At 38.4% G+C, this 22,264-nt stretch overlaps 1 protein-coding gene across 18 annotated transcripts in view; it reads left to right on the top strand.

Annotated features, from left to right (window-relative positions):
- nrxn1a (neurexin 1a) overlaps positions 1–22,264 on the top strand; it is a 199,813-nt gene that overhangs the window by 106,490 nt on the left and 71,059 nt on the right. For 7 of the 18 annotated variants that reach the window (XM_065242293.2, XM_065242289.2, XM_065242286.2 and 4 more), the window contains 7 exons: positions 198–401; positions 4,691–4,717; positions 12,978–13,100; positions 14,402–14,783; positions 14,868–15,058; positions 15,504–15,689; positions 20,591–20,710. In XM_065242293.2, the coding sequence (XP_065098365.1) occupies positions 198–401; positions 4,691–4,717; positions 12,978–13,100; positions 14,402–14,783; positions 14,868–15,058; positions 15,504–15,689; positions 20,591–20,710 (1,233 nt within the window). The remainder of the gene's footprint in view (positions 1–197; positions 402–4,690; positions 4,718–12,977; positions 13,101–14,401; positions 14,784–14,867; positions 15,059–15,503; positions 15,690–20,590; positions 20,711–22,264) is intronic. The other 11 variants (XM_065242295.2, XM_065242288.2, XM_073815599.1 and 8 more) reach the window with 3 other exon arrangements.

Genomic DNA, 22,264 nt, shown 5'->3' with positions numbered 1-22,264 from the left:
GAATGAGCAGAGCTGATGAACAGTATTGTTATGAAATGCTGTAGAGAATCCCGGCGTCTGGCTGTAGATCTTTAGTAACCAGTTATTCATCTGTCACCATCAGCCCTGGGGTTTATGATCAGCCACAGAGCTGCTGTCAATGCCCAACATTTTCACATTTTAGTGTTTACTAAATGTGCTCTTTCTTTTTTTCTCAGATGCCACTATCCTTAGTTATGATGGCAGTAAGTTTATGAAGATCCAGTTGCCAGTGGTGATGCACACCGAGGCGGAGGATGTGTCGCTACGGTTCCGTTCCCAGCGTGCCTACGGTGTTCTCATGGCAACCACATCCCGTAACTCTGCTGATACTTTGAGACTGGAGCTGGATGGAGGGCGTGTCCGACTCACCGTCAATCTAGGTACATCACCCAGTTAAAGTGCTTACATGGATAGTTATCAGTATAGATATCAAATTTGTATGCATAGCATGACATAATTTTTTTCTAAAGATCACCGATATATTTGGGTAAGATTAAAATAGTAGTATTTGGAACGTCAATGACTTTTTACCAATACTTTTTGTGCAACTACATTTAATGAGGTGACACAAACATGCCTGAAAAGCTATATTAGTGAGGACCTCTCTATAGATGCATTACTTTACAAGATATTTACTATATACTACCATACCATTTTGGAAGACTAGATGTCCTTACAAGACCTGTTTCACTATATTTACGATTTAAAAAAAATTGGCTCTCACAAGTATAGCCAAACCTGTACACACACACATACACATGTTTACTTAGCTATCTAAATAGGACGTACATATTGTTTACATACTGTAAAGTTTATTATAATTACTAGAAATATTTTATAATTATAATTTTGACACATAAGGGACACCCCCATTTTTGTCCATATTGTATGGCTAAGTAAACCTACACACACATACAAACACACTCTGACAGACATCACAAATTCCTTTGCTGTGTTTGTGCATTGAAGAGAAGGATGTAGCACCTTCAAAGGCCAGAGTCTGCGGCCAAGCGCTGACTCCCAGATGAGCACGTTGTAGACCTCCCCTACCAGCGAGTGCACAGCCCCTGCCCTGATCCACACTGTACTACATCTGCATTATATATACACTCATATATACCTCAGTCTACTCCTGCGCATTCTCCACTCGAGTGAACTACTGACAACCCATTTTTCCTCCCAGTGCATCTCCTTTGCACATTTCTTCTACCCACAAGGCACTGCACATACTAATATTACATGCTTCATTTATAAAGCACCAGCACTGCTATTCACAAGTTCAGCTTTGGTTCACGTTAAGTATTTGTGAACATCAGCAGTTTAACTGGTTGCATTCTGTCCGCCCACATTATGTCAGGTGTTTCTCGGCACAAATGTTGTGTAGAAATACGCTGCAGTTCCGAACGGTGCCACGCTATGCCGTTTGTTTCCAATTACAGAGCCTGCGTGTCAAGCAATCTGCTGTTTAACGTGTCCACTTACATGTGGCATATATACAAACTTCCAGCACGATTGAAAAGTAGTATACATGCACCCACCAACACAATTACCAATCATTCATGTTGGCCTGCAGGGCACTGCACTTCCTGTTAGGGTGGACACACGTTGCTCTCTGGCTGTTAGCGACCACGGTTTTTGCTGCGGTTGACGACACGCGACGGGCTGCAGCCTCATGGGAAAAAAATTGAGCTGGATTTGTGTAATGCTCTGAATTCCTCCCGGTCCTGCACTCCATCATAGCACACACTCAGGCGTGGGACAACCCTGGCTGTGCAAGAGAAATATCGATTCCCCATTCCAGAGGTGCAGTCTCAAAACAGTAGCAAAAGACTCAAACGAGGGCTTGTGTACGTTACAGTACCAACCAGAACAAAGGCTGTTGTGTTTTGCGCTGCCGTCTCAGTGGTAGTTGTTTCAGTGGGTTTTAAACAGTTTACTTTTTAAAGATTTGGAGTTTATTCTCAACAGTGTTAAAAAAAATTCACATGGGAGCACAACCTCAGGAAGGAGTTTTAATAGAAACGATTTGAATGTTAATTTGGTAGGTTTGCCAAAAAGTAAGAAAAATCACAGATAATCGCTTTTATTTCTCCTGGATTGCAATGAGATTAAATGGAGATTAAATGTGTTGTAAATGTAAAAGTATTTATTTAGAGAAAAAAAGCCCAGAAGTTGTTGAGAAAGTCTGCATTCATAACTTATTGAAGATTTCATATGAACTTTCTCATTATATTTACCCAAATTCAGATTATTTAATCTATATATTTACCATACGTTCATTTTACAGCTTTATACTCTTAGGGTGGTTTCCCGGACAGGGAATAGCTTAAACCAGGACTACGCTGCAAAAAATGATTTTCAAGAAAAAAATTCTTAGTATTTTTGTCTTGTTTTCAGTAAAAATATCTAAATTTTTTTTAATTAAGATGCTTTTTCTTGATGAGCAAAACAACCCAAGAAAATAAATCTAGTTTTAGACCAAAAATATAAAATGTAAGTGATTTTGTGCATAAAACAAGCAAAAAAATCTGCTAATGGGTTAAGCAATTTTTTTGTGAATTTTTCTTGAATTTAGTGTTTAAGAAAAATGTTCACGATTTTTTTTTTGCTTACCCCATTGGCCCCATTTTGCTTGTTTTATGTACAAAATCACTTAAATTTGATATTTTTGGTCTTAAAACTCGACTTATTTTCTTGAGTCGTTTTGGTCGTCAAGAAAAAGCATCTTAATTTGATTTTTTTAATCTTTTTTTACTGAAAACAACACAAAAATACTAAGAATTTTTTTTCTTGATTTTTTTTGCAGTGTAGGCCTTAGTTTAATTAGAAAATACAACTAGTTTTAACAAACATGCCTTACTAAACATAAGCGGCACTGATGTATTTTAAGATATGTCAGTACAAGTTGTTTTTAGTTTGGACAGCTCTTACATTTATTTATTTTAGTCTAGGACTAGTCTAATCGCTGTCCGGGAAACCGCCTCTTAATTTTTTAAAACCATTTAACATTGTTTCTATTTTTATATCTTCCGAGCAATTTTAGGAGAAACGTTTAAGACTAAATTGATGCTTAACCTCCTAAGACCCGGGTTTTGGTTTGTTTTTTTTTCAGACTTCTACCAGCTATTTTGGGGTTAGGAAAAACCAATAAATCTAAAAACCAAATATTTTTCTTTGAACATGAAGCAGTGTAATAGGCCATGTTTGTGTACAACAGGTTCCAGTTACACAGAATTGAGTATTATGGTGCAAACAACAAAAAAATTTGACATCCACGTACGTGGACATCCAGGTCTTAGGATGTTAAATGAAGCACAGCTTACTCCTGAGCTATAAAAAGAACAATACAATTTGGACTCTCTGAGCAATAATTGATAAATAATATTGAACAGTATAAGGTCAACTGTGTAGATTTTTAGCGGCATCTAGTGGTGAGACTGTGAATTGCAGCCAACAGCTCAGTCCACAGCTCACCCCTCCCTTTTAAAACGCATAGTGAAGCTACAGTAGAGGACAAACATCATCGGCTAAGACCCCATAGTGACAAAACACTTTCTATAGAGCAGTTTGTCCATTTAGGGCTACTGTAGAAACATGGCGGCAACTTCCATGCAAGGGGACCCGGATTGTATGTAGATAAAAACGGCTCATTTTAACTTAATGCAAACAATACAGTTCATTTTGTAAGGTCTTTATACACCAATGATAATATAGTAATGTATATTATATTGCATTTCAGTCAAGTGATCATTCTAAAAATTTCACAGTGCACCTTTAAGTAGCTGTAAGTTGCATGGCCATATTATCAGTACCCTTTCATTTCAGACATTCCTATGATACGTTATTCCCCCCACACACATCATCCATTCAGGCTTTTCTTTGAAGCTTCACTGTGAGAAAACACCTCAAAATCAGTTATTTCCATGTTTTTTCATGAGCATGGTGGTCCCAAACGCGGGCAGGATGTGAACCTCATGTCAAGGGCTAAGGATTTTGGACTGATTTTATCTACATGAGCATTCGAAATCCAGTTCTGCTACCATAAGGCTCAAGCTTACTGTGGACAAGCTCTGGTGCTCTGCTATGACATGTCCATAAAGAAATAAATATGAGATCTTCCTTTCAAACGTATCCATCAGGTATTAAATAGAACATGGTTTGTTTTTCATCAATTTCGACTCACTGAAAGCAAACTGGTTTTGAAAATGTGCATATGAGAGCATCAGAAGCGCCAATGGCGAGGACCGGCTGTTTTACTGGCAAGATTATCTCTCCTTCCGGCTTCCGCTGCCATTATTCAGAGCTAACTCAGAGAGGATATTAATCAATTACCTCTGCATATTAAGTAGCCCTGAGGCTCGTATGGACCTGGGTATAATCACATTTCAATACATGGCAAATTTCCCTAATTCTAAATATATTATGAGACAGTGAACGCATGAATATTCATGAACGCAGGAGAGCGACTCTGCAATCGCTCCACCTGGGGTTCATTATCGCCATGCAGGAGCTAAAAGCGTAGGAGAGTTACTGGTCAGTGAAGCAGCCTCTCGTCCGTCCACTTAGTTTGCGTGTCAGTCCCCAGTTTGTGGGCGATGTATTGTATTGGATGTCTGCAGTCATTACCTTGAAGGCTGAATTTACATCTTGTGTCTTCTCCCCCATCTAGACTGTATCAGGATTAACTGTACTACCAGTAAGTGACTTCTCCCCTCTCCTCCTCCTTTCTCTCTCTTTCTCACTCTCTCTCTTTTGCTCTCTCGCTCTCTCTGAATAAAAACGCCCTGTATATGTGTACCGTTCATTTGTGTGAATGTGTGTGTGTGTTCTGAAGTGTAAAGCATCGCTGGTACGCGTGCCCTGTGTTGCGGCCGGCGGGGCTTTGAGCGGCTTTTACGACGTGTGAGCGGGCTGCCAGGTGCGGCTAGTTTTTGCCTGTGGGCTGCAGGAGCCTTCGGGCGAGCTGGCAGCCATTTTCTAGGAACGTGAGAAACGGGGCCGACTGGAATGAGAGGAGAGGCGATTAGATTTCTCACTCGCAGATCACACTCCAGCTCGCGCCGTTTCCAATAACCCTCGCCCAGATAATTTCCTCCGAGAGAGCCTCTCCTCAAATCCCTCCTCAGCCTGAAGCTTTCCAGCCAATGACTCAGTGATGCTTTTCTGTACCTCCTCTCATCGTTGTTGTTCTCTAATGATGACTGCTGAAGGAGAGACAATGAGGAAGTGGTGATTAATTCATTGGGAACCATAAAGGGTGGATGTTTCCTTCATATTAATGTGACGGTTCTTGCTAAACAAAAATGCTGTCATGATATATTTACCTGTATGTTGTTTCAGACCTCTATGCCCTACTTCAATAGCAAGGACTTCAATATTTTGAAAAATCTTCAAGTATTCAACAGCATTTTATAAGGGCAATTGCTGTTAAGGTGTTTAATGTACCAAATACACACTGTAAAAGTAGTTCTTATAAAGTGTGCTATAAATCTCATGTTTCCTGAAGCTATACTGCACATTTTCTTTAAATATGAATTTATATATATATATATATATATATATATATATATATATATATATATATATATATATATATATATATATATATATATATATATATATATATATATATATATATATATATATATATATACACACACAGACATGTATAATTTTAAGAATATATAATTTTGCTAATAATATAATATGCAAATTTTCCAGCTCCCTAGAGTTAAACATTTGATTCTTACCGTTTTGGAATCCATTCAGCCGATCGCCGGGTCTGGCGTTACCACTTTTAGCATAGCTTAGCACAATCCATTGAATCTGATTAGACCATTAGCATCCCGCTCAAAAATAATCAAAAAGTTTCTTTATTTTTCCAATTTAAACTTAACTCTTTTGTAGTTACATCGTGTACTATGACCGAATTAAAGTTGCGATTTTGGCTATGGATATGGCTAGGAACTATACAGTACTCTCATTCTGGCGTAATAATCAAGGACTTTGCTGCTATTGAAAGATACTAAGGGGACTATTTTCGGCTGCTGCATAATATCATTACGCCTCCAGCAGCCATGTTACGGCAGCAAAGTCCTTGATTATTACGCCAGAATAAGAGTATAGTTCCTAGCTTTTAATTTTTCGTCTGTATTAGTTCACGGTGTAACTACAGAAGAGTCAAGTTTTAAATAGGAAAAATATTGAAACTCTTTTGTTATTTTTGAGCACGATACTAATGGTCTAATCAGATAAAATGAATAACTCAAGGGAGCTGGAAAATGAGTATATTTTCAAAATATGTGTCCCTTTAAATATCAAGTATTTATATATTATATAAATTATATATTAATATAAAAATGTATATATACTTGTATATGCATGTGTGTATTTATATATACATAATTAGTATACACAGTACCCACACACATATATGCAAATTATTAGTCGTGATTAATCCTTATGCAGCCGTACATATGCACTACTTTTATCTTTTTCTCATTTTTGTGTTTAACAGACATGGTCATTTTGAACTTTACGTTTGGTATTCCAGACATAACAGTAACCGCACACAGGTCTGAAACCACATGAGGGCAAGTAAACATGACACAATATTCAATATTGGGTGAACTTTCCCTAACAGCGGGGAGACATGTGGCGTGTTTAGCATGGTACTGAAGAAAAAGAAAAGGAGGTGAAATGAGACTCATAGATGTCTTCCATTCCACAATCTATTTTTTCTCTCTTTTATAAATTTTAGAGCGTCAGCCTCTCCTGGCATTGATCTTCGAAAAGCCTTGGGGTAATTAATGACAGTCTCACAAGAGCTCTTTCAAAAGGGTCTTTGTTTGTTTGTGTGTTTGCTCGTTTTCTTCATGTCTCTTGGTTTGAGTGACTCATCATGGGGTGGTTATGTGTCCAAACTGCCCTTCATCGCAATCAAAGAATGAAGGTAATGACCAGCTCTCATCATCAGACAGTAATTTGACTTTGTATCCAAATTTGGCCTTCAAAACATATTTGCTTTCCAGTGTTGCATAGTAACAACAGTGAATTCGGTTATTTGGAGCGCCTGGATGTCTCATCCAATCAGAAACCTCTAGAGATTTCAAGGATTTTACTTTCATCAAATCATCTGATGATCTGTTTATCCTTCTGTCTCATCAGGTGTTTTTTGTTTGTGCACCTTTACGGGCTTTTGTGAGAAAGTTGTTGTTTTGTTTTTCCGTTGCGACCCTGAGCTACGTTCATTTGACAATGAGGCAGTCAGCTGAGTTAACCTGAATACCCAAGATAACAAAGCACCTGAGCTTTCTCAAGGGGGTTTGCTACATCTTTACCTCTCTGCATGGGAGGACAACACACTCTCAGACAGATATTTTCTAAACAGGCCAGTGACAAATGTGCTTTGATTCAGTGCTTAAGGGATAAACCAGGTGCAAAAAAATTTCAAGCAGAGAGATTTTTGCGGGGGATTTTTCAAAATTTTGGAGGATATTATGGAATTTGCCATTGCTTACCGTGACATATTTAGCGCCTGTCAGTTAATTGCATTTGCAATAAAATGTTTGTCTTGAACATTTTATAGTTTCAGAAAATTTTCGACATGGTCCTGCAGTGTAAATGCTTCGAATTTCACATCATGTCTGATTAATCCCAGCCTTTAAGAAATGCCGGTTTGTTGCCAGATTTCGTCAAACGCCACACACATTTTTTTAGTAAAGTCCTCAAAGTGCTTGAACCTGAATACAACCAGAATGTGGCAGCCAAATGCATTTTGTTATAGGCAAATAGCTTGCATGCACTTAGAGGGTTTTGCAGCAAAAGTCAAATTTGGTTAATAACAGTATGATTTCAATTACTGACTAATAACCTTTTCTTTGCCATTAAAGTGACATTACTTAACCTTAACATAAAAGTCTGATAAAAAAAAATTCTTTACAAGAAAACATGTCAGACGCATGAGATTATGTGAATATCTGGCAAACGCAAGCATCTCTTTTATCATAAACCATTTAGACGCATCTGCCATAGGCACTTATTTGACCAAGACATGTGATGCACATAGGATCACTCGACGCACAGAACACATATTTTAAAATTACAAACCACACACATGACGGGCTACATACATGTTGTAATGAACTTTGCATCGTGCGCCCTCGAATAAAGAAGTCACCGGCCGCCACTGTCAGATACACTTAGAGGGTTTTGCATTGGGGCGATTCCTGGACAGGGTTTAGATTAATCCAGGACTAGGCCTAAGTTATATTAGGACATTTGAATAGTTTTTACAAGCAAACCTTACAAAAAACAATACAGGTGTGCATCTTGAGACAAAACAACAGCACTTATATATGTTAAGGTATATTAATGCAAGATGTTTTTAAATAAAGGCAGCTCAAACATGCACTTTAGTCTTGGACTCTAGAAAACCACCCCTACTGTATATATACTTTCGTACCCAATGTGCTTTTGTCTTAAAAAGACAGACAAGTACAACAGAACTACTTACAAGCACTGTGTGCATGGGCTGACAAAGATATGCATTCTGTGTGGACGACCTCTTCCTCGTTCAGTTGTCCCCTCTCAGGAACAAACTCTAGTCTGATTATTTAATAACACCTTGCGCTCAGTCTTTACAAAGACACATTTACCTTTGACAAGTGAAAGACATTTCAATGCATTCACAACATCCTTCCAGCAAATCAAGAGATTCATGTAAATTCAAAAGAGCCTTATTTCTCTAAAACAACCTCATCTATAAATATGCAGCAGCAGCGTTGCCACTTACTAAAGCAGCCGTGTTCATAAATATTCAGCGGCGATGCTCCGCTTTCATTTTGAATGCAGGTGGAAACGAGGACAGGGCGAGAGAGCGTCAACCCTGTCCCTGTGCAGTTTTCACCTTGTTTTGTCACATTGTGGTTATATCATTTGAGAAAATATTAAAAGACTTTTTTACTGAGGTCACAATCCACATCCACAACCTAATTTTTGAGCAATAGAGCAGATGGTCTCATAATCATGGAATCCGCTCCATGAAGGTCCCAGTTTGCTCTTGTGATGCTCAAATCTGGGCAGGACTGACTTTGTTCATGTACTATTGGGCATCAGACCGAGACCTTTTGTCCCCCATCATTGGCTCTTTAAATGATTTGTTGCTACTTAAAAAGGCCCAATTTGTCTCTAAAAGCAAGCCATCCAGAGTCCTGTGTGGGTTCTAGGGGAGGCTATATTTGTAATGTGAATCTTTTCAAAAATAGTAGAAACAACCTTTGTTTACCAAATGTATCTAGTTTGGGTGAGGTTAAATAAAGTTACTAATATTGTTTATTATCTCTCGCACCTATTTCTTGGATAGAAACACTAGCACAGTGGTTCTCAAACTGGGGGCCGCGAGATGGTGCCATGACATTTTATAGAATACATTAATTTATCATGAATTCTGTGTAATTAAACCTTAAAAAAATAGGGCTACTAACCAACAGCACTACTTTATATAATTTAATATGTTTTGTATAATTAAAATAACACATTTTAGAGCACATTTGTCATAAATTTTCATTGGGGGGCCGCAAAGGAATGCATGTACACAAGGGGGGGCCGCACACTGAAAAAGTTTGAGAACCACTGCACTAGCAGATAGAATGGTTGAAAGTTAAGAAAAAACTTCGGACGCTCACCTTAACAAACCACAGCGCCTCGCCTGTTCCGCTGTGTTTTGGCAATGGAGGAGCAAAACAGGCCTTACTGGACGATGTGGGAAACAAAAAGTTGCCGGGAGCTGTCAGGATTCACCACATCTCCCTCACAGTTGGGCATCTACCCACACAGCAAGGATCCTTGGGAGATAATTATAAACTGGTACAAATAAACAGCGAAAGTTGGTGTGTGGGACCAAAAAAGGTGCGAACGGTCTGATGAAAATCACAGGTACCAATTCCACGTCGCAAAGCACCTGAGCGATGCAGACCTAAATATTTCCGACGAGTGGTTTGTCACCCGCCGACAGAAAAGGTACAAGGCCCACATCTACTGTACAGTAATAAACAAATCAGAAGTGGAGAAATTTACATTGTTGACTCCTGCCGAGAGTTTACCATTTAACTCTACACACAGAAAGTGGCTGACTCTGCTGCTGTTTCAATTTACAAGTCGCCCGGGAACCATTAGTTATCACAGAACTGTTTTGTGTCATTTACTAGACTTATCACACTTGCTTTTCTATCTTTGTCTGAATTGGAAATGTAACATTTGTTACATTTTGTCCATCAAAAGCAAGCTGCGAACGGCAGCCATTTTGTTTTTTTTGGCGCATATGAACTTGATGGGTTTCAAATACAATTCAACCTCTAAAATGCGCTTTTGTCCATCCTGTTACCTTTGTTTATTCCAAGGATTATTTTGTTCAAGGCCTTTAATCTATGATGAAAAGACCAAATCAATGATTTGTTTTTTTAAGGAGCTCCTATAGAGGCATTAGATGTTTCAGTGGACTGCCTGTGCAGCCTCATCTCTCTGTTTCGGTATCCTCATTAATTATCTGTGTCAACCATAACCACTCCTGTCAATTGTGTGTGCGCGTGTGTTTATGAGTGTTATTCTCCATCTGACACGAAGAACAAGCCGTTGCCAATTAGGGACTCTAACCCCCCCTCCGTCCCCCAGGGTGACAGTGTGTTCAAGTAAGAGTGTGCTGTCAAATCAGCTCATGGGTTGTTAATGTGGTCTTGAGTGTCAGTGCTATGAAGGATGTATATTTAGAAACTAGCGGGGTCACTCGACGCTCTCGGCTAAATCAGGCTATAGGTTGAGAACGGCTTTTCGGCTGGTTAGACGTTTGCACTTCAGGGGTCCATATTTTCACCTTAGGAGTCTGACATTTACAATCACATGGTTGAAATGGTTCGGCTGTTCGGATTTTGATGACCTTTAAATTATATTCTATAAAAACTGCTTTATATAGCAAAATGAAATGTGAGGCACGTCGTTTTAAGGTTGTGTGTTTATGGTTATTTGTTGCGGCATGCTGGGAACGTTGGATGTTCCTGAAGGTCTAATGGTAGAGCATTGCGTTAGCAATGTAAAGGTCATAGGTTTCACTCCCATGCTGATAACATTTTATTTCATTTTAATTCAAGTTGCTTTAGATAAAAGTATCTGCCAAATGCATAAATGTAAACATAATATGCATTATGTCATTCTTATAAATCTCACATGCAGTAGGCATCTTAATTGATCAATAACTAATATTAATAAAAAAAAAATTGTGAGATTCTTAAAAATGCTACAATTTTAACTTAAGCATTTAAGAAGGATTTAAATTTTGTACATATTTTCTATTCTCACTTCCTGCCACCATACTTTATAATCACAGTGCACTCCTTTTGTCTTTATTTAAACACTATCCTCAAAATGGCTGCCTATAGCTGCTTACCATGAGTATCAGCAAGATGAACTAGATATGAACGTATCTCATCTCTCTGTTTCTGCACCTAGTGTCTGTATATGTATGTGTGTGTGTGTCTGGTCTGTGTTTTCCTGTTAGCCCTCTCCTGTCTGTTCCAGCCAGCCTCTGCCCGCCTCTGTCTTATTTAACTCTGCCCTCTCTCGCCACCCTGGGAGATGGGAATCAAAGTGACCGGACACATGCAACCATCTGCCCCAGTTCCATGGCAACGAGCTCCCCTCCCAGACAAAGAGAAAGGCTTTTTGTCTTTGCTGCTTGTGAGTTTAATGAAAGCATAGCAGACCCTAGACCTTTAGGTATCTCCCCAGCTGTCCAATCGCACACTGTCACCTTTTCACATATATTCTTCGCAGTAATGGTCAGAGGCCTTAGAAAGCGCATGTTGCATCTTGTGTATCGCCAGAGGCGCAATGGTGCTGCTGCCCCTTAGTGTTACCTCACAGCGGTTGCGTTTTATTTTTCATTATTAAGAAGAGATTCCTGTAGAGGTAGCTGTTGAGCAATTTTCTTTTTTACCTTAGCTGGCTCATGGCCGGCTGATCTGGATTCATAGTAATTGAGAGAAGGGAGGGATAGAAAATCGATTGGGAGCCTGGCAGTTCTTTAATGGCAACTCTTTTTACCTGTTATCAAGTGAGATGGGCTGCAGGGGCCGCTGACAATGACACGCTGCCCTCTTAGCAGCAGTCTGACTGATTAGGGGAGACAACAATGTGTCAAAGAGAGAGAGAAAGAGACGGAGAGAGTAGCTGGAAATCACGAACCCTGCGGGCTCCTCTTTGCTCCCTCTGATCATCTAGCGAAGGTTCAATTGAAGCCCGGAGGTCCAACGGCCCCGTCAAACTCACCGCACATGTGACCGGGATAAGGGGGGAGGCTCTACAGGCGAGAAATTGCTTTTCTCGAATAGAGCTTACTGTCTGTGGCTTTTTGGATGTGCTTCCTAAACCACTCAGGAATTGTAAGGGACGTGATATGCATATGCAGCAGAGATCGCTCAAGTTGAACAGCTGCCTGATTCACGCAAGAAAGAATTGGTGCTTGGCTCCATCTGGTGGCTGAAGTTAATGTGTACTGTACATAGGCTAGCAGGATGGGTAGTCGGTTAAGGGTAGAATTTATGCTTGGGACCGATAGTAGGATAAATTTATCAAGAATTTAATTATTTATTTTACATGTGCTCCTGCCCTGGAGGACAGTCGGAGACTCCAAGGCACTGAACCAATCGGCCTGGTTCATGACCTGTCCCTGGTGACCACAATATATAAAAGTGTGTGTTTGTGATGCGTGAGAATGTGTGACAGAATACATGAGTACAGCATTTTCTTCACTGTCACCTTGTTTTACTTAGTTTATCCTGTTTTTATTTCTTTTGATTGACACCTACCTCTCTTTATCACTCTTCTTCCTTTCTCTTTCTTGCTCTCTATCTCTCTCTCTCTCTATGGCCTCTGTGTTAACCGCTGTGTGGGAAATGTTGTAGGTAAAGGTCCAGAGACCATATTTGCGGGCCAGAACTTGAATGACAACGAATGGCACACAGTTCGCGTGGTCAGGAGAGGCAAAAGTTTGAAGCTAATGGTGGATGATCTACAGCCCTCGGAAGGTACTCGTATACTCTCATAATATCCAGCATCCAATGAAACATAGAGTGACGCATTATATGGACAAAGCTATATTTTCCCACAATGCAATTATTTTTAGCTTCTCGCTGGTCCTGCTGGCATGTATTCAACCCTTTGAAATCGACTTGGTATTTCACCTAATGCTTGTGCAAACTGAGGCCAGACCGCTAAGGGAATACATAATACTCACATAACCTTAGTGATTTTAAAGAGAGAAAACGTCCTCACGGGAGGCTTTAAAAGGGGTTTCTTAAATATTTACAGGACTTCTCTTTCAATCTCGATCTCGCACAGAATAACTGTTTTTACGTATTTTTAACGTGTATGACATGAAAGATAAACTCTTGAGGTCCTTATTTGCTATTTTTGTAATGTTTAGATAAAATTTCAAATGAACTGAATCAAATTAGAGTTCAAACACTCCAAAATCTGAAAAAAAAAATTTTCAAGCAGTACACAAGGAAGTAAGAAGGTGCCAAGGCATGTTAAACCTAAAAAATGTCTTCATGTGTTTATTTCTGCCTTTTCTGGTCCTTTCATTTTTCCACAATCCTGGGCATGCAGTGTTGTAATCACTGGGATTGGTTGAAAGACATGAATTTAACCCTAAATATCCAACATATGATTTAATTTTTATTGAAACATAAAGGTTGCAGTCGTTTAATATTTGCAAAATGGTATAAAGCTCATTTTAGATTTATTATAGGTCATTTGATAAAGTGCTTTCGAAGCCTCTCTGAAAGCAGGTTTCTTACCTTCCTATTAAAGGGATAGTTCACTTTAAAATGAAAGTCTGTCATCATTTACTGATGTTGTGCTAAACCTGTATGCATTTCTTTTTTCTGAAGAACACAAAAGAAGATATTTTGAGAAATGATGGTAAACATACAGCAGATAGTGACCATTGACTTCCATAGTAGGAAAAAAATATTTTACAAGAATTGTGATAAATGATGAAGAAAATATTTGGATAAATGATGGTAAGCACACAGTTGACAGTACCCATTAAATTCCATCATATTTTTTATTCCCACTATGGAAGTCAATGGTCACTATCTGTTGTGTGTTTACCATCATTTCTTCAAATATCTTATTTTTTGTTCATCAGAAAAAGGTTCATAACAATATGAGGATGAGTAAATGATTACAAAATTTTCATTTTAAGATGATCTATCCCTTTAAAATCGCCACCTGCCTTCAATTTCTACAAAACCACTGTATCGTGACACAACGTTCTGCACTTCTTACATTAAATCTCTCTCTGATTATTTATCCTGGTAAGGTCAAATCACGGGGGACCACACGCAGCTGGAATTCCACAATGTGGAAACTGGCATCGTTACGGAAAAGCGGTACATGCCCGCCGTGCCCTCCAACTTCATCGGACACCTGCAGGGCTTGTCCTTCAACGGCATGTCCTACATTGACCTGTGCAAGAACGGGGACATTGACTACTGCGAACTGAACGCCATGATCGGCTACAGGAGCATCGTGGCAGATCCGGTGACCTTCAAGTCGCGCTCTAGCTATGTGACCCTGCCCACCCTGCAGGCTTACTACTCCATGCACCTGTTTTTCCAGTTTAAAACTACCTCGCCAGATGGTCTCATCCTCTACAACCGAGGAGATGGCAATGACTTCATAGTGGTGGAGCTGGTGAAAGGGTGAGTTGATTTGAATGCACGGGGCGGGCACTGTAAATATAGCACAGGTCATGAAAACATGTCTTAATGACCGTGTGTATGCAGGTATCTCCATTATGTGTCAGACCTGGGGAATGGGGCTCATCTCATTAAAGGAAACTGCAACACACCTCTGAATGACAACCACTGGCACAATGTGATGATCTCACGAGACACAAACAACCTCCACACTGTCAAAATAGACACGAAAATCACCACACAGACTACCATGGGAGCCAAGAATCTGGATCTGAAAGGTACTTGTGATATTCTCACGATGTATTATTTAATTCTGTAATATTTATATTCAAGTTAAACTAGACACAAGTTTTATGTAGATCCTGTGTTAAAGTTTATTGATACTTTTTGGAGTGTGCCTAGAATCACTTTTTACCCGTACTGTTTCCTTATTGCAATAAATAAATGAACCAGCAGATGGCAGTGGTGTACCATGGTGTGTAGGCATTCACATGCTCTCCTGATTATTATGACCAGACATCCCATTTACAGTACACATCTCCCTTGTCTCAGTCCTGGGTGCACAAGCTGCGTCCTGACCGTTCACAAAAAAAACTAATGAGTCCCACTGACCTAAAATGATCTATGCTCAATGTACTTCTAGTTAAAACATCTGTAAACAAATCATCAATATGATCTGGTTGACAGTAACACAAACCAAAAAATTTCTTTCTCCCACCACAGGTGATCTGTATGTAGGCGGTGTGGCCAAAGAGATGTATAAGGACTTGCCTAAGCTGGTGCACTCCAAAGAAGGTTTCCAGGGCTGCTTAGCATCTGTAGATCTGAACGGCCGTTTACCAGACCTGCTGTCGGACGCACTAGCCAACGCTGGCCAGGTGGAGAGAGGCTGTGAAGGTGAGGAAAATGGTATGATTTGCACAAAAACTTTCCGGCTCGGCTTACCGTAACCCTCGCTTCATTATTGTAACCCTTGTTTCATCTCATGCACATCTGTTGTTTTTCTTTGCTTTTTGTTCTTTTCACTTTTTTACATTTTATTTTTTATGCTGGAAATTTCTTTATTTGTTTTCTGTTGTTAAGCTTAGTTTAGTTTTAGCATAGTTTTAGTATAACTTTTTGTGTGTTGCATTGAGGGACCCCCTATAAAGCACAGAAATATAAATTAGGGGGGTCCCCTGGTTTTTATTAAAATTAAAATACTACATGAATTTAAAATTCACATGCTGGTCTGCCACAAAGCGATACTGTCCACTATTTGTCCCAATTTCGCAATAAAATCTAGATGATTTCTGTCTGAAATAAATGTAAACTCTTAAGTGCGCCTCACGCTGTCAGGACAGATGAGTCAATGTCTCTGTGTGAGGATTATTCTCACCCCATTGACAGTAAGAATTTTTAGTTATTATCTTTAGTAATCTCTAGGGTTAGATTTTTCTCAAACTATTATTTCACACTAATTTGAGGCCAGAAAATGGTTAGGGTTTGAGTTAAGGATAATTTGGGGTTTCTTTCATTAAAACGTTGATTCAGGATCACACCCTATAATGACGGGGAGGTGTGGGGGGGGGGTTCTTAGCTAGGAAACCCCTATAATCTTTGACATAATTCGAACACTGGCTAAATGAATCACTGCTAGCAGTGCTAACTTGCATGCATGCATGCCTGATCATTCGTAGCATTTAACGATTTTCATTCATTAGTGCTGCAAAAGTAATGTGAATATAAAATGCCATTTTACTTTTTAAATACCTTTAAACATATTTTTAAGCAGTAAGCAGCAGTTAGTTTGATATTGAAATTTTAAAGCCTTTGTATGTGAATGTTAGCTGTAATGACAGCACCACATCAGTCTTGCTTGGCAGTAATAATGCAGTCAGACCTTCTAAATGATACATGTATATATTAATCAAACACAGAAAAAACTTTTAAACAAAGCAGTTAATTTAATTAATTTGAAGTTAATTCAAAACGCAAAGGGGCGGTTTCATGGACAGGAATTAGATTAGTCCTAGACTAAAATAAATGTAAGAGCTGTCCAAACTAAAAACAACTCGCACTGATATATCTTACCATACATCAGTGCCCTTTGTTATGACTCAAAATGCACACAAGTAATGTTTTTTAGTAAGGCATGTTTATTAAAACTAGTAATATTTCTTAATTAAACTAAGGCCTAGTCCAGGATTAACCTAAATCCTGTCCACTTCACCACCCTAAAGTCAATTATCTGTGGTTGTATAGAATTAAGATTTGAAAGTGTCTCACAAATATTGTGATATTATTGTTACACATGTGCAGCTTTTTTCTCCATACTGTAGGAATAGCTTGACATTTAAGTTGGGAGACAAACTGGTCTTTCTATACCGGAATAAGTGCTATGATTTTTTTCCACAAATTAAAGATTATTTAAATTAATGACAAACGTTTTCGCTGACTACATTACAATGACTTATCTTGAATGTTACATTAAAATAAAACATGATAGCAGATTTCATTTTTTGTAACTGTAACACACAGTAAAAAATTATTATTTGTATATTCTGTTAATAATATTAATACTATAATCAATGAAATGCTCTAACTGTAACATTTTTTTTTATTATACAGTAAACATTGAACCCATAGGAAATTTTCTTTACCTCTAAAACAAAGCAAAATTAAATGCCTAATTCAAAATACAAGTAAAAACTAAATGCAAATTAATATGCAGTAAACGGTACATTAGGTCATTAATTTATACAATAATTTATTTTGGGCTAAAATTAAGAACTCCACAATGGACTTTTAGGTGGCTAAACATGCCAGGCATTGTTCTTAAAACAACAACTACGCTGATGTACTTTGGTTGCTAAAAATCAAACATCTGCCGAAGTACTGTGTTATATAAGTATCAAATTTTGCAGACAATTTGTTTAATCAATTCGTATTAATATTGTGGTAGCACTGGGTAATCAACAAGCTATATTAACTTATATGTTGTTGTTCAGAAGTGAAGGCAGGATGTTCTGGTTGGTTGCTGTAGTATTTGTCCAGCCTACTCCATCGTGATTGGACAGTTTTTTTGATAAGTACAAATATTATTATTAGATTAACATTTTTTTTACAAAGTATCTTACGAAATAACGTTTTAAATTTAAAAAAACCCTAAATTAATCTTTATTTTTGTTGCGGAATATAATTTATTTTATAAAAATCATTTTAGCCAATGGGGGCCTGGCCCCCGCAAGCTCCGCCTATGCAGTAGCTTGATAGAAGCATCAGGTCTAATAATATTATTAGACAGCTTTAGATTTAGTTGGGTGCACAACTTAATCATAGTCAAGGAACAAAAACGTAGGAAACCATAATAATAGACTAAAATTACATAAATGATCAATATACACGGAAAAGCATCAGATACAAACCAAAAGAAATAAATGAAACCATGCATATAATTGGTAATGCAGAAACCCACAGTGAAAGCTGTAATAATCCAGAAAATGAGCATAAACACATCTTTACCAAGCTTTCAAAATGGAAACATACCAACAACTTATCATCTTTATTTTCAAATAAGGCTCATTTTAACCATAAAGACTAACCCTACTGCTAAAAGACAATAGCAATTTTGTCTCCAAAGTTTGGCTTGTTTACCGCACACATACTTTGTCTTTATAACATACAATTTAATTTAAATTCGTAAAAATTCACAAATCCACAATGTTAACAATCAGTGTAAAAAAATATGTATTTGAATATAAAAGCTTTTCATTGTATGTTAGAGGAAAGTTTATAACAGATTTTATTCTGTATTTTCCTTTATTCTCTGTGTCTCATTATCTTAACATCACACCTTTACACCAAAATCTCCTTTTCTCTCTTTTCCCTTACATTTTAACAGCTTACTTTGTTATAATCACATACATTCCTGTGCCTTTACTAACATCTTATATATTTTGTTTGCTTTTCTTTTTCGTTTGGCTGACAAAAGTTGCATTGCCGAAAGCTGACTTGCAAGGTAGATAGACACATGTGTGTTTAACTGATGCCCCCTTTTCCCTACTTAGTTTGACAGTCTGATGTTATAGATCACATTTGCCCAGCAGTCAGTCTAGTAACTCCATCACAGTAAATACAAGCACCCTACACGCAACTTGTATTTACAGCCCCAGGTCTCAAAGTGTCTCAGATTGTCCTGTGTCATAGTTTTCCCTCACGTACTGTACCCTGTCACCTCTCTTTTCTTATCTATTTGGAGCTTACATCTGTTCTGTCTTATAGTGCAGGCATGCGTCCCCCGTCCCCACCCACAGCATGCAATCTAAACGTCCACACAAACGCGAGTCTATTTTATTCCCTTATAAGGGTTTAAAACTGGATGAAATTTCCCAAGTGGTTTGGGAGGAGATCTCGCAGGTGAAATTCAAACACTGATTACCTTCACTCAGACGTATAACGTTTGGTTTGAGGGAAGTTTTATCAAGGGACCGGTGCCAGTGTCTTTTTTCTCTGCCTAAGCCTTTAAATCAGTTTCACTCAGATAGATCAGGTGAGACAGGAAGAACAGATCTCATCTGAATCGCTCCACCGTGCTCTCTATCTCTCTCCTTTTTCTCCCTGCCAGACTTGCTTCACTTCCGAGTCAAGTGGCCAAGGCACAAATGTGCAACTGATTGGCCAAATGGCTGAGTGATGGAGAACAGGGAGATTCTGAGGGCCAGGGGCCTGTTTTACATGCCGACTAAAGTAATGAGAGAAATGAGAACAGAAGTGTTTCTGCGGGCTGTAATATGGCTGGCCCATCGCCCTGCTTCTGTAGACAGAACACAAAATGAGCTATTCCAGACGGCCCCCATTTATCTTACAGGACCGTGTCCCCCGGGAACGTGCTACTTTAAACTTACCTCAGCAATACCGGGAGCAGATGTTATTATAACAACGGGGGCCTGTGTTATTAGTACAGCCAATACGCTTCTTATTACTGCCAGCGCTACACCTTTACCACTGTCGCCGGTGCAGTGCTTGGATTGCAGGGATGGGCAGATCGATATTTTCAATACTAATGTTGTATTAGGTGTTTCTTTATTTATTTAAGGATTCAAATGAATGCCTTTGTAAGCTTTAAAATGAAAAAAATGCAAATGGGTAGATGGGAATGATATCATGGTGAGCATGGTTAGAATGCAGAAAAGCAGTTTAGCATTGAAGTATTTCACATAACAACTAATGTAGATAAACAACTATACGTTTGTAATGCATTATAGGCCAATAGTTGTTATCTTTTAATCGATTTTTGTTATTATCACCGATATTGGCATTGATCACCCTTCCCTATTATTTTCAGGAATAATTCCATGGTTTTAGGTTTTGTATTAAATACTTTGTTTAATAATTCATTTTTATTGTGTTAAAATCAGCACTCATGCTTCATGTACATTTATTACTGTAACATTTATTACTGTTTATTACACATAGCAGTCACACTTGAATTGCAAAGAATTATAAGATTTCCTGTTTTCTTCCATGTGTTTTATTTTTTTTTTTTAAGTTAACCTATTTTGCATATTTTCAAATCATTTTCTTTTCCCAATTCTAAACCCTTAAACATTCTCTGAGAAAGATTTATATGTATTTGAAATAGTAGATGTTTTTCTCAATGATAGCAGGGAGCGAGCAGATGGGACGGTTCTGTGTGGCTGTTTCTGCTGCAATAAAAGCTATTTCACTAGTCTGGATTTAATGTGGTACAGCTTCTGTGAGTTTATATACCCATCTCTTTTTTTCTCTGTGTTTTCCTTCTTTCTCTCCACTCTATCATGTTTCTTCAGGCCCCAGCACGACCTGTCAAGAGGACTCCTGCTCCAATCAGGGCGTGTGTCTGCAGCAGTGGGAGGGGTTTAGTTGCGACTGCAGCATGACATCATATGGAGGACCACTGTGCAACGACCGTGAGTCTGACACCTCTCTCGCTTCTCAACTAAAAAACCCAATACAATGATTCACACCCTGAACTAAATCTGTTTCTAGCATAAGCTTTTATTAATACATACATTGCTGTTACAGTACATGTAGTATTATTAACATCATATCAGATTTTTAACAAAATCACCCATACATATTTAAACAACACAAAAATTACAATACAGATGAGATTAAAGGGATAGTTCAGCTAAAAATGATATTAAACCCACGATTTACTCACCCCCAAGCTGTCCGAGTTGCATATGTGCATCGTTTTTCAGACAAACACATTTTCGGATATTTTAGAAAATGTTTTAGATCTTTCAGTTGATTAAATGTAATGTTACGGGGTCCACGATCTTCAAGTCCAAAAAAAGTGTGTCCATCCTTCACAAAATAAATCCAAACGGCTCCAGGATGATAAACAAAGGTCTTCTGAGGGTAATCTGTGCGATGTTGTTGTAGAAATATCCATATTTAAAACTTTATTAACGTAAATAACTACGTTAGACTCCTCTGTATTCAGGAGAGAGTATTAGCGTAGTGTACGCACTTTTCTTAGTGACGTATGACAAATTCGGAGGGCGGGGACACAGAGCAGCAGCAGAGTAGCCTCCGTAGGCTGCGTAAGCTCTCATCCTGAATGCGGACACGACTAAGATGGCGGCGCTACCTGAAGGTATTTATTTTCGTTAATAAAGTTTTAAATATGGATATTTCTACAACAACACCGCGCGGATTACCCTCAGATGACATTTGTTTATCCTCCTGGAGCCGTTTGGATTTAATTTGTGAAGGATGGACGCACTTTTTTTGGACTTGAAGGTCGTGGACCCCGTAACATTACATTTAATCAACTGAAAGATCTAAAACATTTTCTAAAATATCCGAAAATGTGTTTGTCTGAAAAACGATGGACATATGCAACTCGGACAGCTTAGGTGTGAGCAAATCATGGGTTTAATATCATGTTTGGCCGAACTATCCCTTTAAGAACCAAAAGTCCATATCACATATCATATTTGCAGTGGCAGCCGGTGACTTCTCTTCAGAGGGGCGCAAATTAAAAATATGTGTTTGTTGTGTCATGTGAACCATGTTCATCACTTGTCTTGTCAAAATACGTACCTGCTGCACACGCGCCGAAAAAAATCTGGATCTGGCAAACGCGAGTGTCTCTTTTATTATAAACCTCTTTGAAGCATCTGCAGCAGGCTTGTATTTTGCCATCACACATGATGAAGTTTGCATGATATAAGTTCACATATTTTGAAATGACGAGCCACACACGACGGGCTACATACATGTTGTGACAAGCTTTGCATTGTGCAGCCTTGAAAAAAGAAGTCACCGGCCACCACTGCATATTTGATTAAAATGTATTTCAGTGGCTTTGAAGAAAATGAAACACTAGTATGCATACAATGTTCACTGCATACTATTTTTATAAGCAGTATGTATAAGAGCCTTACGCAGGAATATTTCAAAACACATTTTCAACACTTTATAATTTATAATGTACTAAAAAGTTTAAATTGATA

The sequence above is a fragment of the Paramisgurnus dabryanus genome, chromosome 1, assembly GCF_030506205.2.
Source record: "Paramisgurnus dabryanus chromosome 1, PD_genome_1.1, whole genome shotgun sequence".
In the NCBI taxonomy this organism is placed as follows: Eukaryota; Metazoa; Chordata; class Actinopteri; order Cypriniformes; family Cobitidae; genus Paramisgurnus; species Paramisgurnus dabryanus.
The sequence above is the reverse complement of the archived record's forward strand: the minus strand, read 5'-3'. Positions and strand labels throughout refer to the sequence as shown.